This window comes from Nicotiana tomentosiformis, chromosome 1 (assembly GCF_000390325.3).
Source record: "Nicotiana tomentosiformis chromosome 1, ASM39032v3, whole genome shotgun sequence".
Classification (NCBI taxonomy): Eukaryota; Viridiplantae; Streptophyta; class Magnoliopsida; order Solanales; family Solanaceae; genus Nicotiana; species Nicotiana tomentosiformis.
Window position 1 is genome coordinate 125696442 of NC_090812.1, and position 18128 is coordinate 125714569.

At 35.7% G+C, this 18128-nt stretch overlaps 1 protein-coding gene across 1 annotated transcript; it reads right to left on the reverse strand.

Moving 5' to 3' along the window:
• Positions 1-12806: 12806 nt before the first annotated feature.
• Positions 12807-16493, reverse strand: LOC104085322 (fasciclin-like arabinogalactan protein 17). The gene is made up of 2 exons (XM_009589324.4): positions 14914-16493; positions 12807-13284 (listed from the first exon to the last, which is right to left on the reverse strand). Exons 1-2 carry the CDS (start codon positions 16214-16216, stop codon positions 13238-13240), a joined length of 1350 nt encoding a protein of 449 aa, XP_009587619.1. The 5' UTR covers positions 16217-16493; the 3' UTR covers positions 12807-13237.
• Positions 16494-18128: the final 1635 nt, after the last annotated feature.

Consider the following 18128-nt stretch of genomic DNA (forward strand, 5'->3'; position numbering starts at 1 on the left):
TAAGTACTGCTAGCTTCTAAGAGTAGAGTATCTTTGGGAGCTCGTTCATTACATTATGTACAATCGGAGTCGTGCAAAAGAATGAAGGGGATAGACTCACATACCTTGTATATACTGCCCAACCTCAAGCTATGCAAATATCACGACTCCTTAGTCTACAATAAGACAAATGACACTATCATTATCGTTTAAGCGTCGTAACTATTATGTATCGACCACAACCTATTTTACGATGAAACGGACAGCACCTCCCCTATTTATATGAATTCCCACAAGTCAATACAATCACCAAACAGCCCAAACAACATCATTAATAATCATATTGAGCCTCCAAAACAGTCCACCAACCAACAACATTACTACCAAGCTTTTCGATATATATTTCACAAGTTCTAGCTTCAACGACTTAGCTGCAACTTGGATAATCTTAAATATATATAGAGTAAGAGGTTCCTTACCTTTAAACAGAAAGAACAACTCCAATTTGACCTTAATTTTCCACGAAATATCCCTTCAATTCTGCCACAAGAACAAGGAAGCGAAACTAGCAATTAATTCGGATTTTTCGGCACTAGAATTACTTTAGAAGACTTGAAATCACCTAGGGTTGATATTAAAAACTTGAAGGTGTATTTACAGGACATAAAACACTTAAAACAACCTCCCACACGAGCTGGAACAACACAAAAATCAGCAACAACAAGAAGAACAAGAAACTTACTAGCGCCACGGGATTCCCGACATTTGATTTGTGTTGTTTGCCCTTTGTTTGGGTCTTGGATCATGAGAGAACCTTGAGAGACTATTTTTAGGGTTATAAGGTCTGAATATACTGAAAAATAATGACTTAAAACGGGGTTGAGGTATCTTATATATGTCCATATGTCTTAAACCGCCTTTGTGGGCCCCATAGAGAGCAGCTTGGCGCACTCTCGCGAAAACGCGAATATCTCTCTATTCCGAGATCGTATCAACGAACGGTTTAATGCGTTGGAAACTAGACTCATAGATCTTCAATTTGATAGGTAGATCACCCCATAATTCCAAGCACATTGGGAGAAAAATGCAGTAACATTTGACCTAAAGTTTAAGTAAAATTATAAACCTAAGTTGCGACAACTTTTATCAACTTTTGTTTCATAACTCGCTTGACTTCAAGACTTATGATGCGGATATTATATGATTCAAATACATTAAAACAAGACCTCTTGGGACAGTTAATCACCTCTAGTGTTACCCGAAAATACGGGTTACAACATCCTTGATTCGTTTAACTTCTAATATTTGTTAACCACTCTTATACACCCTTGTATCGTTTAAGACCAATAGGATTAACTTCTTATCATCTCAAAGATAATCTCTTCTTGGATTTACATCGACTAACTTACGACGTGATCTATGGTATGCGAATTTGGGTTGTAACAGATTTTGAGAGAGATTTTCAAGGAGTTGATCGGGGTAAGTGATTCTAACTCGGATTTGGCTATTATACATGAATCAATCATTATTTTTACTATTTAATTTATGTTTTGAGTTGGAAAATTGGAGAAATTTGTGAAAACATCATAGACTACTTTTTTGAGGATTTGAAGGTCGATTTGAGATCGGAATTGAGTAATTTTAGTATGGTTGGACTCGTTATTGAAGGGGTTCGGATTTTGTAAGTTTGGTCGGGTTCTGAGATACGGGCCCGGGGTTGACGTTTTTAGTTGACTTTTTGATTTTCTTTAAAGATATCAAATTTATTATCCGGAATAGTTTTCTATGATTAGTAATTATGGTATAAAGTTATTTTGGCTAGATTCGAGTCGTTCGGAGTTGGATACTCGCGGAAAAGGCTTATTAGTGGATTGCGTTAGCGGGTTTTGAGGTAAGTATATTGCCTAACTTTGTATGGATGAACTATCCCTTCGGATAGGTATTGTGTTGTGTTAATTATGATATGTGAAAGCCGTGTACGCAAGGTGGCGAGTGGGTACACAAGCTAAATATGGTAATTGACCGGTTTAAGCTATGTAGATTCTTTTCATGCCTTTAATTGAATTGTCATAACATGTAATATTCATCAGCGTTAATCTATTCATACATGCTTTACTTGACATTGTTAATACTTGTCTCATCTCTTACTTGTTATCTTCCCTTACATGCTTAGTTGAAGTTACTGTTTTCTTATTGCCTTATTAGATATTTAACTGTTGAGTTACCTTTCTTGAAGTTGTTATTGTTGGGATATTTTATTGTTGAGTTTTGGTGTTGCAGTTGTAAAATTCGTGAGCACATTGAGGCGAAGTTGTAAACTGTTGAAACACCGTTCTTGTTGAGTTATTCACTTTCAGTTTCCATTGTTGAGACTCTTGTACATATTGTGGTTGAGGCATGGGCTATTTGTTGTAGAAACACTATTATTGTTGATTCTTTGGCAAGTTGTGGCATTTGGGCACTTAAGGTGCGAGTTGTGATATATTGTGATATTGATACTCATGTGATGGTATACAGATAGGGGTTGATACGCATGCAGTAAGTTAAGGTGGGCTTGATACACGTGTTGCTAGTAAGTGAACTACTTGAAGTCGCATAGTGTGATAACATGGGCTAGAACGCGGGTAGCTATTTCGGGAAAATGATTTTCAAAACTAAATGTAAGGCTCCCGCGATGATAAAAGGAAATATTGTGATTGTGATTGTGAAATGAGAAACGTGGCAGTACCTCGGACATGATTGTTGTTGTTATCTTTCATTTACATAACTTGTGTTTTGTTTGCATTGTTTCCTTGGTGTTATTATTATGTGTTTCCTTCCTTGATGCCTTTATTGCCTTAGCTTTCGGTGCAGCTTATCTTGTTGTATTTCCTCATTGTTTCATTCCTTGTTTCCATTATTATATTGTACTATACAAGTTCAGCTTCTTTATTTATTTTAGTAGGTGTCTTGACCTGACCTCGTCACTACTCTACCGAGGTTAGCTTGATACTTACTGGATACCATTGTGGTGTACTTATACTACACTTCTACACATCTTTTTATGCAGATCCATGTACTTCATACCAGGCTAGGCATCCGTGAGTTGAGCTTTGGATCAAAGACTTTAACGTATACCTGCCGACGTTTGCAGACCTCGGAGTCACCCTCTGTCTTAATTCTATTGCATACTCTTATTATACATAATGATATATTAGGGATGTTTCAGTATACTCGTGTAGAGCTTATGACTCGGTGTCACAAGATATTAGGCATTATTTTCAGTTGTATTATGGAGTCCTTTTTATGATAGTTGTTGGTTTAATTGGAAGTTTTGTTATTATTTCCGTTAATTCTTCATGTATGTTAGGCTTACCTAGTCTTAGAGACTAGGTGCCATCACGACATCTTACGGAGGGAGATTGGGGTCGTGACACGAGATTTGATAGTTTTAATAGGTTCGTATAGTAATTTTAAACTTGGGCGTATGTTCGGATTCAAATATGGATATTCAAAGAAGGTTTTGGCTCTATTTGTTGAAAGCTGACAAATGTGGATATCCGTTTTTTCATTTGGGAGTTGTTTTTAAAGTTTGAGTTCATTCCAGATTGGCTAGACTTGAATCGGACGCTTGGTTTGAAGTTAGAAGTGTATGAACTTAAGAGATTGATCTTAATCGATGATTCTTGATTTTGATATTTATTACGGTGTTTGGAGCCTTTGGATAAGTTTGGATATTGTATTCTGACTTGTTTGTATAATTGGATGTGGTCCCCCAGGTTCAGGAGTGTTTCAGAATGATTTCAGATTATTTGGGGTCATGTTGGCAGTTCAGGTTCTCGTTCTTTGCACCTGCGGAGGTTTGGCTGCAGGTGCGATTTCGCTTTTGCGGGGTTGATGTCAATTCTGTGATATTTGTGTATTCTAGGGATTTGTCGCTTATGCATAACCTAGAGCCCATATGCGCATCCGTACCGGCGGAGTTTTTGGACGCAAATGTGAGGAGCCGGCTTGGGGAGGAGGTCCGTATGTGTGAAGATAGTGGCGCGGATGCGAGAGCGCACCTGCGAGAAAAGGACACACCTGCAGAGCCGCAGATGCGATAAGTGGCATCTTAAGGAATACTCGCAGATGCGAGGTTTGTACCGCAGTAGCAGTGTCGCAGATGCGGCTGTTTGTCTGCAAATGGGGATTCACTAGCAGCGGTTATATCTTTGAAGGGTTAGCTCATTTTATCATATTTTGAGATTGAGAACTCGGATTGGAGCGATTTTATAGGCGATTTTCACCTATGTGATTTGTTTAAGTGTTCTTCACTCTGATTTTATTATTAATCATGATTCTATCTTCGATTTTAGCATTTGATTTATGAATAATATGAGGAAGAAAATTTGGGGATTTTACCTACACTTTAACAGAGAGTATTTTGGGGTTTTGACCATCGATTTAGACCCGGATTTGAGAACTAATTATATATTTAGACTTAGTAGGTTATGTGTCATCAAATTTTGGTATTAGTTTCGTATTTCAAGCACATGGGCCTGGGTTGTGATTTTTGGGAATTCTTTAAAGATTGAAACTTTGTGGATCGGGATCGCTTCCTATAGCATATTTTGACTTTCTTGGAGGGCTAGAGTGTGTTTTTGACGCGATTTGTAGTTAAAGCTAGCCCGGAAAGAGGTAAGTCTCTTGGCTAACCTTATTAAGAGGGAAACCCCTGGGATTTGGCTTGATTTCTTTGTGTTTAAGGTATCTGGGGTGGTGTATATATGTGGTGGCGAGCATATATGCACTTACTAAGTTTATATCATGCTCGAGGTAGAAATGAGATACTTTATGCCTTGTTTCGACTATGTGCTCATTTGATTCATGATTTATTTGACTTATGTGACTACGTTGCTCTTTTGTTCTTGCTAGAAATCATGCCTAGGATTATGATTATTTACGAAGGCTTGTGAACTTATCTTTGATATGATAAATTGCTTAGAATGATCGTAGTCACATAGAGATTCCATGAGCACATATTTGTATGATTATTAAGACCTTGTGCATTTTTTATCTGTAAATACTTGGAATTCATATATATTACATTTGGATACTTGATTTGGACTGAGATTTTGGCACGAAAGGAAATGTCGTGCAGTTGAAATATAGTTATGACATATGACATGGTGATCAGATATTGATTTATGAGGGATTGCTATTATGCCCTTCTTTGTGCTTGGATTTGGTACCGTCCCTCCGAAGTCAGGTGATAAACCCATGTTACTTTGGGCTTATGAGCATGTCAGTCATGGATTTTGTACTGGGTCGATATATGGATTTTGTATCGGGTTGTTATGATGCATGAATTCTGTATCGGGGTACATGAATCTTGTATCGGAGGTACATTGATTTTGTACCGGTTTGAGCATGAATTTATATTCTTAATTCATTTAGAAGCATTCATTTAAATGCTAATTGTTGCATGCCATAAATATATGCTAGTTGGGAGCCTTGAATTTGTTGATTGAAGCATGCTAACTTTACTTGCCATACTCGAGTTGCATTTTGATTATCTGTTGAACTGGAAAAGCCTACTTTATGTCTTTCGACTGCTTTATACCTTGATATCTATTGATCATGAGGATATATATATATATATATATATATATATATATATATATATATATATATATATATATATATATATATACTGTTCCAGCTTCAGGCTTGTTATTGTTTCTATGGTGTAAGTATTCGGATGCATCGAGCCCCGCCACTACTTCTTTGAGGTTAGAGTTGATACTTACTCGGTTCTAACTGTGGTATACTCATACTATGCTTCCGCATATGTTTGTGCAGGTTTTGAGATTGGTATTGCAGTACCTTTGAGCTGAGTATGAGTATGTTATTGGAGACTTCGTGATGAGCTAACGTACTGATTCTATCTGCAGCACATGGAGTCCCCGTCTTTATTTATCTCATGTCTATTTTCTTACTCATAGACAATTGTGGTTATGTCTTCAGTAGTTGCTCGTGTACTTGTGTCACCTAGGTCTTGGAGGTTGTACTGTTTTGATCATTTTTAGGCCATGTTATACTTGTTCAAGATATTTTACTACTTTGAGATTATTCCTGCTTTCATTATGATATAACTCTGTTAATTAAGGAAACTGGACTTTATTCTGTTTATTGTGAGTTGGCTTGCTTAGCAAATACGGCTATGCACAATCACGACCTGAGGTTGAGTTTTGGGTCGTGACACATAGAAGATTAGGACATGGACCTCTTGATGTAATAAAGAGACATGATGTGGTTAGACATTTAAAAGAGGGAAACTAATGTCCTTGTATTGTCTGGCCCCTAGCTAAACATACAAGATTACCTTTTTCATTAAGTAATATAGTGTCAAAATCTTCTTTTGAACTAATTCATTGTGATATTTTTGGTCCTTATAGAGTAGCAACCTATGATAGTAAGAGGTACTTTCTAACTATTATGAATGACTTCACTAGATACACTTGGACATTTCTGATCCATTCTAAGTCAGATACCTTGATTGTTCTAAAACTTTTCTTTGCCAAAATACAAAACTTATTCTCCACTCAAGTGAAAATACTTAGAACTGATAATGGATGTGAGTTTTTCATTTCTGTGTGTACATGTTTATTGTTAGAGCTTGGTATTGTTCATCAGAGTACATGTGTGTATGTGTTACAACAGAATGATGTTGCAGAAAGAAGGCATAAGACACTCTTGGATATGGCAAGATCACTCAGATTTCAGGCTTCAATACCATTAAAATTTTGGGGAGAGTGTGTCAACACTGCTGTATATCTAATCAACGGGCTCCCTTCCAAAGTTATCGGATTCAACTCACTATTTGAGAAGCTTTATTTACATTCTCCTTCTTTGGCCTATTTAATAGTATTTGGGTGCTTATGTTATGCAACCAATCCCAAAATACTTGACAAGTTTTCCTCTTGAGCAATTCCAGTTATGCTCATGAGGTACTCCTCAACTCAAAAAGGTTACACACTATAGGGTATGCACTCTAAGACATTCTTTGTAAGAAGAAATGTAGTGTTCCATGAAGACATTTTCCCATAACATTCGAAATCTTAAGGCACTCCTCTATTTCCAGTCTTGGACCTCTTATCTCCAATCTTATTTGAGTCTAATCCTCCATCTCTTACTATATCAGGATCTACTGATACTGTAACTGAGTTGCCAAGTCCCACCATTCCGTCTTAGGAGGAGCTATTAGTTCAAGAGGAAGTGCCTGATATACATAATGTACCTGAGGTTCTTAAACATCCAGTTCCAGGACCTGTTCCAGAAGAAGTCTATGATACAATAGAAACTTCTGAAGCTCAGTATCTCAAAAGATCAATCAGACACAATATACCTCCGTTGGGGATAAAGGATTATCTGACAAAGTCACAAGGGAACTCCTACACCTATCCTCTGTCCTCATATGTATCTTACAATCATATGACCTCTAACTTCCAGGAAGCTCTTACAGCTTATTTATCTCTGTCAGAACCAAGAACCTTCAAGGAAGTTGCTGCTAATCCAAAATGGACAGAAGCTATGTAACTTGAGATGGCAGCATTAGAAGACAATCACACTTGGACAGTTGTGGACATATCTCCAGGAAAAGTGCCTATTGGCTGCAAATGGACCTTTAAAATTAAATACAAATCTTCAAGAAAAGTGAAAAAATACAAGGCGGTCATAGTACTTGCAGCTTCTAGACAATGGTGTATCTTTCGGATGGACGTCCACAATGCTTTCCTGAATGGAGATCTTCAAGAAGAGGTTTATATGCATATTCCTGAAGGGTTTTCTAGACGCAGGGAGTCTCAGAAGGTCTGCAAACTACAAAAGTCCTTATATGGAACATAAAATTAAATGAAACTTTGTTGCAGATGGGCTTTAGGCAAAGCCACTTTGATTACTCTTTGTTTATCAAAATAGAGGAGATGATATAGCATTTATTTTGGTCTACGTGATGACTTGTTGATAACAGTCAATAATCAAAACTTGTTAGATCAGACTAGGAAAGATCTACAGAATACGTTTAAGATGAAAGATCTAGGCAACCTTAAATTCTTTTTGGAAATTGAGTTTGCAAGATCTAACAAGGGTATTGTGATGTGCTAAAGAAAATATGCCCTAAAACTAATTTCTAAATCAGGACTAAGCGAAGCAAAACCTGAAGGAACCCCATTGGAGATGAATAAAAAACTAACCTCTATGGAATATGATACTTGCATGAAAGGTGACAATGCACTTGTAGATAAAAACCTGAAGGATCCAAGTATCTATCAGAGACTAGTGGGCAAATTATTATATCTTACCATGACTAGACCGGATCTTGAATTTGAAATCCAAGTTCTTAGTCAATTTATGCATTGTCCTAAAGCATCTCACATGGAAGTTACTCTCAGAGTAATAAGATACATCAAGGTAAAACCAGGCCTAGGACTGCTGATGCATGCAGATAGTACAAGTAAGCTGACAGCTTACTGTGACTCTAACTAGGGATCCTGTGTACAAACAAAGGTTAGTTGCAGGTCATTTGGTAACGTTTGGAGATGCTCTAGTCACTTAGAAGTCAAAGAAGCAGGAAACTGTCTCTAGGTGTTCAGCTGAAGTAGAGTTTATAAGCATGGCTTCTTGTACTGCAGAGATTACTTGGCTTGTGGGATTGTTTAAGAAACTTGGAGTTCATATGGAACTACCTGTGCAATTAATATGTGACAGTAAGACTGCAATTCAAATTACAGCAAATCTAATCTTCCATGAAATAACTAAGCATATAGGCATAGATTTTCACTTTGTAAGAGAGAGGACTATACATGACATGATAAAAATAGAATATGTATCTACAAAAGAGCAACTAGAAGGCATGCTTACAAAAGGTTTGGGCAAAGCACAACATGACTATCTCCTAAGGAATCTTGGTGTGAAGAACCTATTCTAACCATCAGCTTGAGGGAGAGTGTTGAACGGTGAGTGTGTGTGCGCGGTTCAAGCTGTTGCTGAGAGGCACCAGCTAGGATCCAGCTCAGCCTAAATTAGTTAAGCTATTAGTATTGTGTGCATAGTTAGGAAAGTAGTTAGTAAATTAGTTATAACTATAAATACATTGTACATGTAGGAATAGTCAGTTTATTTTGGATTCTTTCTCAATACAGAGCATTACCTGTAATCCTATCTTCTTCTTCTTCATGTCTTTCTTCTCTAACTGCAAACTCCATTACTATGGAAGTTATCAGTCGGTTATATATACTATTAGTAAACTGCATTCAAAATAGAAAACTAGAAACGAAGACAACAATGGGAACTTATTTTGAGCTTAGAAAATTTACTGTGTCCTTAAAGAATTTAATCTCTTCACAGTTGGCTAAGATATTCAAATTAATTACTCCCAGGATAGAATGAAAAATTATTCTATAATAACGACACTTTAAATTATAAAAATTCGGAGAACTCAAATGACAGAGCAGATCGCACTTGATACTTACTTTTGTTTTTGAAAACAATGCAGAAATACAGAAAAGATAAGAGAATTTGTACATTTTTAGTGGTAAAAAATGAAGCAAAGCTTCTGAATGTAAACCAACAAGTTGGAGTATCAACAGGTGCGAAGATATCTTTTCGTGAACAAAATGTCTATTTGGCAGAAATGTTCAAATTTATGTTAATGGGCGTCTGGGAAATGCCGTTATGGTCGTGAATTTTGATTCAAAAACTTACCTCGTTAAAATAAACAGAAAAGGAAAAATAAATTTTTGCTATCCAATCCAAATCCAAATCCAAAGTCAAGCGAGCGACGATAACAAGTGACTTGTGTTTTTCTAAACTGTTCAAGAGCTAAAAATGCTTCTCTATATAATTAAGTACAATATTTTTTCTCTCTTTTTTCAAGGAGGAATAAAATTCCGTCATAAAAAGAATCTTTTCAAAAATTTTATTTCACTCCATTTCTTTTCTCTCTATTTTCTACGCACACCACACTTAAAAATCTAACATATACTACATTTGTGCACCAAAATATTCTCATTTTATGACCATTGCTTAGTGTTGCTGATAACTCTAGGCAAACTATTTTCAATTTTTGACATGAATAGAATAATATCCTCAAAATGTACTTCAAGTTTTTATCTCTATAAATATTTCAATTTCCAACTTATTATCACCTCAAGTCCGGTGCAAAATTTTCAGTTTGAAGTTAATTAAGTAAAGCAACTGCTAGAAGTTATATGCAATTGTTGGACTATTGTTTTTTTTATCTAATAACAGTACTCAACAAGTCCTCATCTGGAAGTTGATGGTAACGCATAGAACTCCAAATTGAACAGAATTTTCACTAGGCTCTTCTCTTCCTCCTACCTAGGGCTTCCCCGGCAAAAAGAAAAAGAAAAAGAAAAAAAGAAGTAGAAATGGAAATAAAATTAAAGGAAAGAAGTGAAAACGTGACACTAACTAATTTAATTTTAAGAGTTAACATTTCGACAGAGTCAATCATAACAACCTTTTATCAAAAATGTTATAAGCATCGTTAATAATTTAGATTAGCCAAAATTTTCTACTTGTCATACTTCCCATTAGTTTATGTTACAATCAGAAGACCAATTATGTTGACACTGACAAGTAAAAACAAGAGAATTAATACTAAATCAGAGCAAAAGGAGAAAAAAGCAAAAATCTGACAACGAGATTGTGTAAGAGGAAACTTGAAGTAATGGCTATAAAGTCGGATCTCTCCCTCTCTTCTTCTGTTTTTGAGAATTTGATATACTTATATCAATAATATGAAACTCATATCTAATATAAATATATTGTATTTTGCAGCTCTAAGATCCGTGGAACGTTCTAAGGCACATGAAAGGTTTAGAATGGCAATTCGCTTTTCATATTTTTGGATTCTTATATTGTTCGTGAAGGCTATGGTTTGGACTTGTTCTTCTTGCATGCTAATCAAAGTATAAATGAATAAAGTCAATGAAAGAGAGGGGGTGGGGGATGTGTAAAATTGTCCAATTGCCCTTACTCCTTAGTCCCCACATCAATTATAAACTTTTGCAATTAATAGTTCCATGTGAAGGCCAGCTCATTCCCCTCCTGCTTTGATGTGATGAATCATTAACCTAATAACAAACAAAAAGACCATGCAAATTCATGATCGGAAATGGTTCTTCTAACAAACAAGTGCAACCACTATTTAATTTATAGTACTATAAAAGGAAGAAAGGAAAAGATTTTCTTTTACCTTATTGTATTCCAATAATTGATATTTGTCCTCCTTCCTCCTCCTTTCTTTTGTGAAGGATATATAATTATATATTCCTAATTGTTGATAAATTGCACAAGTTCCCAATACTTTGCTAATAAACCTCTCATCATTTGACCGAGCTAACTTACACGTATTTCAATTATTTCATTAATTACTTGTAATTTTTTGCCGGTACAAATACTAGGCAACTCTATTTACCAAAAGTTTGGGAGATGAATAGAATCCACTTGACTTGCTTACTTTGTCGAGATTTAAATCTCGATCTCCCTCGTCTTATTCGATCTTTTTCAATTACTAGATCCTACTCTTAAGTACATAAGAAAGCAAGTATATTAACATGTTCAAACCAAACTAGACTATGCACAAGCATATAATTCATAATGTAAGATGATGGATGGTGGGTGTGCTTTTTTATGCGAATATATGTTTTGTAACTTTGTGAGATAATTTAACATAAAAGACACTCGAAATAAACTAAGGATACGATATCTTATTTGATGGATATTGACTCATAATGACACTAAGACTTGTAGATTTTTACTTTTGGGAAGAATTTGTCTTTGATATTAAGAACAAAAATGAATTGTCAATTTTTAGGAGTAAATTTCATGGGTGATCATTCAACTTTGTATTCATTAATCAAAAGAATAATTTAAATTTATTTACTTTATAATTAAAATACCTATGTAAAAATATATTATATAATATATAATATAGAAGTTATTACATAAATGAGAGGATTAATGTCAAGGACATAAAATTTGGGCAAGGTGACTTTTGGGATAAATAGAGCAAAGTAAAATAATTTGTGTAACAAAAGAAAGAAAAGTGACTTTTGGTTAATGAACACAAAGTTGAATGACTTTTACTTAACAAAAAGAAGATAATTTATTTTTGCTGAACACAAAGTTGAATGACCACCCATGAAATTTACTCCAATTTTTAGCTTTGGAAAGAATTACCAAACATTTGTGACCTTCTCTAACAATGATTTTTGTTGCTTAATAAGCATAAAATTATGTTAATACACATACTTTCTCTATGATATCATGAATTTTTTTTATTTTTTTTATTTAACCATCTGATATTCGAAATTAACTGGTCCAACTAATTTATCATAGACCGATTGCCCATTCCTTAACTTGCTCAACGGGCCATATGCTCTTCCAATTAATCAAGAGTACAAGGAGCTCGAGACAATTTTCCACAGCTTAGGGGTTCTAAGGCAAATGCCAGATAGAGTGGGGTTTGTGAGCACTGAGCACCTTCCATGAAATAACATGGTCATCAAACTTTTTGTTGTCTTTACCCAAAAAGAAAGAAAAAATAAATATAGTACATCCAACCACCAATTTCACCAATCCCCACCGTCACCACTCAAGGCCTTTTACTATATTGCTTGTGAAAAAGGGCAATAACGGGGTTCAATTCCATGTACTAAAATACAAATCACATTAAATAAAATAATAAAAGAATGGCAAAAAGTTTGTCATGATACTCACAAGCTAAGGTATCACAGCGGTGAAATTGTGAAAACAAAATAATAAGGCACACAACCCCGTGACTTTAAAAGAACAAAAAGACGATGTTCCTGCAGAGTTTTTTTCTTTTTATCCTTGGGTATATTTCTGCATACAAAGTGTCGGTAGGAACAAACTTAAATACAAATAAAAAATTGATATGTAATTTACAGTATTTATAACAAAAAGAAAAAAAATATATTTCCCTTCTCTTCCTTGGGGTTCGGAAGGAGGTGGTGGGAGATGGATTTTCTGGAATTTTACTTCATTGCAAGCATTTCTCCTTTCCTCCTTCCCTAATATTTTTGTAATCATCAACAAGGCCCTCCTAGAAAAACTGCCATTTATTCAGAATCGTTTTCTTTTTTGTGAGCTTTTATTCGTTTCTCTTCCTCCAATTCTAGTAGACTAACTGAATCACAATTCTTCTCTTTCAATTCTTTATCTTCAGCTGTCCCTCAATGTGAAGGTTTTAACAGAATGACCCCAGCACACTACATGCTACTTCCATCAACTTTCCTGCAAATCAAACACAATTTTAGCCAACGCATATGAGAAAATGAAATTGATACATAAAAATAACATATATAATAGTAGTTGAGAAATATATGGAATGAAAATAATGTCAACCATGCATATGAATTTAGAGAAAAAGATATAATGAAATGACAAATCATGACAGCTTATAATGGAAGTGAAATATAGAGCAGGTGGGGGCATGAAATTAGTCAAACAGATACGCTGGTCTCTCTGGACTCAACATACCAAGTTGGAACAATCTGTGCATACAGACACAGCTGTAATGCCATGGAACTCCAACATAATGCCCACGACATAACACATTGACACTACAGTTGGCTTATTGCCCCAGGGCGTTGGTTGAGTAGTAAAAGCAGTAAAAACAGCGTGTGAATTAGATGTACCTCACGAGTTTAAACCCTACAGCAAGTAAAATTTATGGTATTTTAGTGGCAAAAAAATAGAAGGACAAGCTGTTTGCCGGCTGGCCCTCAGAGATTTTAAAACTTATTAAAAAATGATACTAATTGGCTTGATGATTAAGGTCCAAAAACTTGGCTTGGTGATTAACTGTTTGCCACAACCGTAACCTTTTATTATTTAGGTGTGACCAAGCCTAAATTTCCCCTTCACCTTCTCACACTATTTTCCTCTTTCATAATTCAACTGCTAAAGGTACCTGACCCAAACCAACTCCATCAAATGGTTTTAGGATATATATTCGTCAAGCAAAGAACTATTCTTTCTCTCCTTATGGCTCACCGACAAAATTTCTTACCTACTAATTACTTAAACAATTTGTCACTTTCCAAAAAACGTGCAAGCCTATTACCTAACTATTTGTGGCTTATAATAAAAGAAATTAGCCCAAAAGTAACAATCAGCGAAAATGATGACAATGAACTCTTAACTCACGGATACTGCCTAATTTGTACAACAAAAAAAAATTAAAAAAAATGCAAAGCAAACAAAGAAGTCTACCACTTTATTATAAAGAAATCTATTATGTGGGCAAAGATGAATTGTCAATTTGTATTCTTCAATCCATTTCCAAAAGTTGGATACAACATAGCGTAGATACGAAGTGCAACTATTCATCAGAAAAAGGTTGGCAACAACTGTCATCACAAAAAGCCATAATTCCATGATTCCCATTCTACCCACCACCAATTTATGTTCTAAATCACAATCACTTCTAAGAAAAGAACCAAATTTTTACATCAAAATAAACCCTTTAAAAATACTTTTACCAAGTTTAACCTTATTTTCATCCAATTTCAAGAATCACAAGTCCATTAACACATTAAAAAATACCCATCAGTTGATGTTTCAATTTTTTGTGGAGAATTTGATAATACCTAATCAATAAATTGCTTTCATAATTTAAATTAAAACAAAGAACCGACTAACTTAATCCCCTATTTTCACCCAGTTTTAAGAATCTAGTAGCATCATAAATACACTCAAAAACACCTCTCAGCTCTATTGTCAATGTTCTTGCATAATTAGACACAAATTTACCTACCCAATCAAATGAATACTAATTCAAGTAGTAATTAAAAAACAAAACTCCCAAAAAAATAAAATATGACAAAATTAAAATGGATTAGAAAATGAGAAATTAATTACCTCTTCTTGGCTTGGCAACAACTTTAGCAACAGGGGCTACTACAGGAGCAGCCTTAATTTCCTCAACCGGAAACAAAACTCCGTCAATCCCCTGAACGGAAATCCTGCCGTCCGTGTAAATATCCGGGTCGAACAAATACGCCGACCCTTCAGCAACCCCAAATTTCACAGAACCGTCAGCTTCTTCAGCAACAACTTTATGTGGCAATCTTAAAGTATCATACTTCACTTTTCCAAATCTCCTCACGGCATTATACATACTTTCCTCCGTTTGATACTCCGGTATCAAATGATAATACATTATCTGCTCCGGCGCACCCGGTTCCGACAGCTGATCCGTCGTTAATTTCGCCATCGCTTCATCGTTAGGTGCTAAAACAGTTAAAACGTACCCTTCGGACACTAATCTCCCCATTTCGGTAGCTAAGGAAGTGAGATTTACAAGAATGTCTGCTAATTCATTGTAACCACCGTAATGCAATAGAGTTTGAATGAAATCTTTTACTTGACTTTCACCGTCGAAGTGGTGGTGGGGCCCACCTGGTCCTGGAGCTGGTGCTGGAGCTAGTGATGGACCTGGTGCCATGGCGGAGTAAATGGGTAATACTGGTGGTTCTCCAGCGGGCACTGGGATTGTTGGCTTTTTCTTCAACCTGTTTGTTCTTGGGTCTACTTCTGGTGCTCCTTCTGGTAATACAGCTGAAATTGAACGGAGGCTTCTTCTCGTGTTGAAATCTTGTTGCACTGATTTGGGTATTAAGACGCGTTCTATCCCGTGGATGATTCCGTCCGGTTTGATAATATCATCTGCGCGAATAACTTTCGCCATGCTTACCATTCTATCTCCATTTTTTCGTAAAACTGAGATATGTTCGTCTCCGGGGCAGAGAGTGGAGTGATGGCGGGGTTTGAGCTCTGTTTTAGGCCAATGGAGGGACTGAATGCGAGTGGGGATCATGTGAAAGAGGAGAAGCTTTTGAAGGGATTTGAGATTCCCGGGTTCAAGCAAGAAACGTTTGAACTCGGGATCTAAATCGCGTTCAAGAGCTTCGTTTTTGGGTGCGAAAATGGTGATATTGTGTGTAGTGACGGCTTCTTCTAAGGTTTGAAGCAAGAGGGCTTTTTCTACTAGCTCAGAGAGTTCAGTGTAGTGGGAATCCAAAAGGGCTACAAGAACTGAGTTTGAGTTGATCTGAGGAGCTGACATTTGATGTTTGGCAGATGGGTTTTCTTGCAATGCAGCACCTGTAATGGAGAAGAAGAGAATCAAAGTAAACAAGAAGCCATAGATCTTGGAATCCATGGCACTTGAACAAGACTAAAACTGAAGCTGAAACTTCTTCAGTTTTCTTGAATGTGCTTTGTGTTTTGCGCTTCTTTCTCTCTTTTTTTCTTCTTCTTCTTTTCTATATGGTGTTAGCTAGTGGAGAATTGTCGGTCTTAACACAATGTTTGTTGTGTGGGGGATGGAGTGAGTTTGTGGGTGGCTTTGGCTTTGGTAGTAAAGAGGGGCAATGTGGAGGGTAGGGGGTAGGGGGTGGGCTCAATAGTTGTCATTGTTTGGTGGAATATTAAAGTATAGAGGTAATGGAGGGTCAAGGGTTACTTTCTTTAAATAGTTTTTGTTATTAGTGTTCTATCACTATTGTACATTTGGAATTGGAGACTTTGGCTTCAAGTGAAAACTTATTAAACTACTTAAACTTTTTTTTCTTTTTGGCATTTGGAATTGGGAAACTTTGGATTAAAGTTGTTACCCAGAGAAAACTAGTGACATGTGGACAATGAAGTCTAATTAAAGTAGTGAGCTTTAAGTTTGAACATTTATGGTCCTAGATTAACTTTTCCTTGATAATGGAGCAACACTAAATTTATGTGGCTGCTTAACTCTTGGCATTGAGTTTCACCGCGAGGTTGGTAATAATGTGGATAAAAGAGAATAGTGAATCAAAAAAGCTTAACATCAAATAAACGATACTGTTACAAATATGTGGTTGTGTTTGATGAAATATTACCTTATAGCATTTCACGTGGGCAGGGGGTGGGGGAGAACGCTTTTTTGAAGAACTAAAATATTAAGGTTTTTGCAGGAAAGTGTGTGTGAATTTTTACTTCTCCGAATGTTAAAGAAATTTTAAAGTAATGGAGGTCCTCAAGAACAAATTTTGTTCCAAATTGAAATCAATGTTATATTAAGAATCACATAAGAGCTTAAAAGAATTCCAAAATTTTGCAGATGTATTTTTGAACAAGGGATAAATTGATTAGGCTTCAAGTTTTCATTCTAGCTCTAATAATTGGTAACTTTGTTGAATCACTAACTAAAGTATTATTTAGTAAGGAAAAAAAGAGCAAAAAGGCAAAAAAATGGGATAGTGTGCTTAAAGATTAAAAAGGTTAGAAGGAGGGACAGGTGGAGAAATGGAAAAGAACAAAAGAAAGCCCAATTGAGAGCTGACTTCATTTTAGGGGGCTCTAATTTGTGTTTTGACAAGTTTTTGGTTCGCTCTACGGCAAAGGTGAGGGTTAGGGATTTTCCCTTTTCCTTTTTTTATTTTTATTATTTTGGGGTGGAACAGGCTGTAAAAGGGGACCACACGGCAATTGGCACTATCAATTGGTGTGTGAATGGCTTAGGCGCTTGAATTGCAGTCTAAGCCACGCCGATTCTTTTTTTAGCTTTGCCTCTGTGTTTTTTGCGCGTTTTCTTTCTGTACTCTTTCATTCTTGGTGCTTTCTCATGTATTCTTTTTCTTGAACTTATTTAATTGGTACGAAATTTAAAAAAAGATAGAATTTTTTTGAATTTATGGTATAAATTAAGGTACATATATTTTGTATGGTTAGAAAGTATTGCATAAAGGTAAATTGTTATCAAATAAAAAAATAGATCAATCTTTTTTGCACGGACTAAAAAAGAAATAGATTCTGTGTGGGATGGAGTACATTTTTTTTTGTCCTTTTCTGTTCTTTCTGTAAGATAAATGATTTGTTTAATACTACTCTGGAGTATAATTCATTGAATGTGGAGACTGGAATAACGCAACCACCAATTTTTACATGATCGACCAAAATACCAAATTTTCTTTTTCTGAAGCCTTTAATGGAAAAATACAACAAAATTTCCCTGGTTTGGCAGGTTAGCAATAGTTCCTCCTTAAAAAACTATGTATATGTCAATATATAGACATTGGCCGCAAAGTGAAATAAGCTAT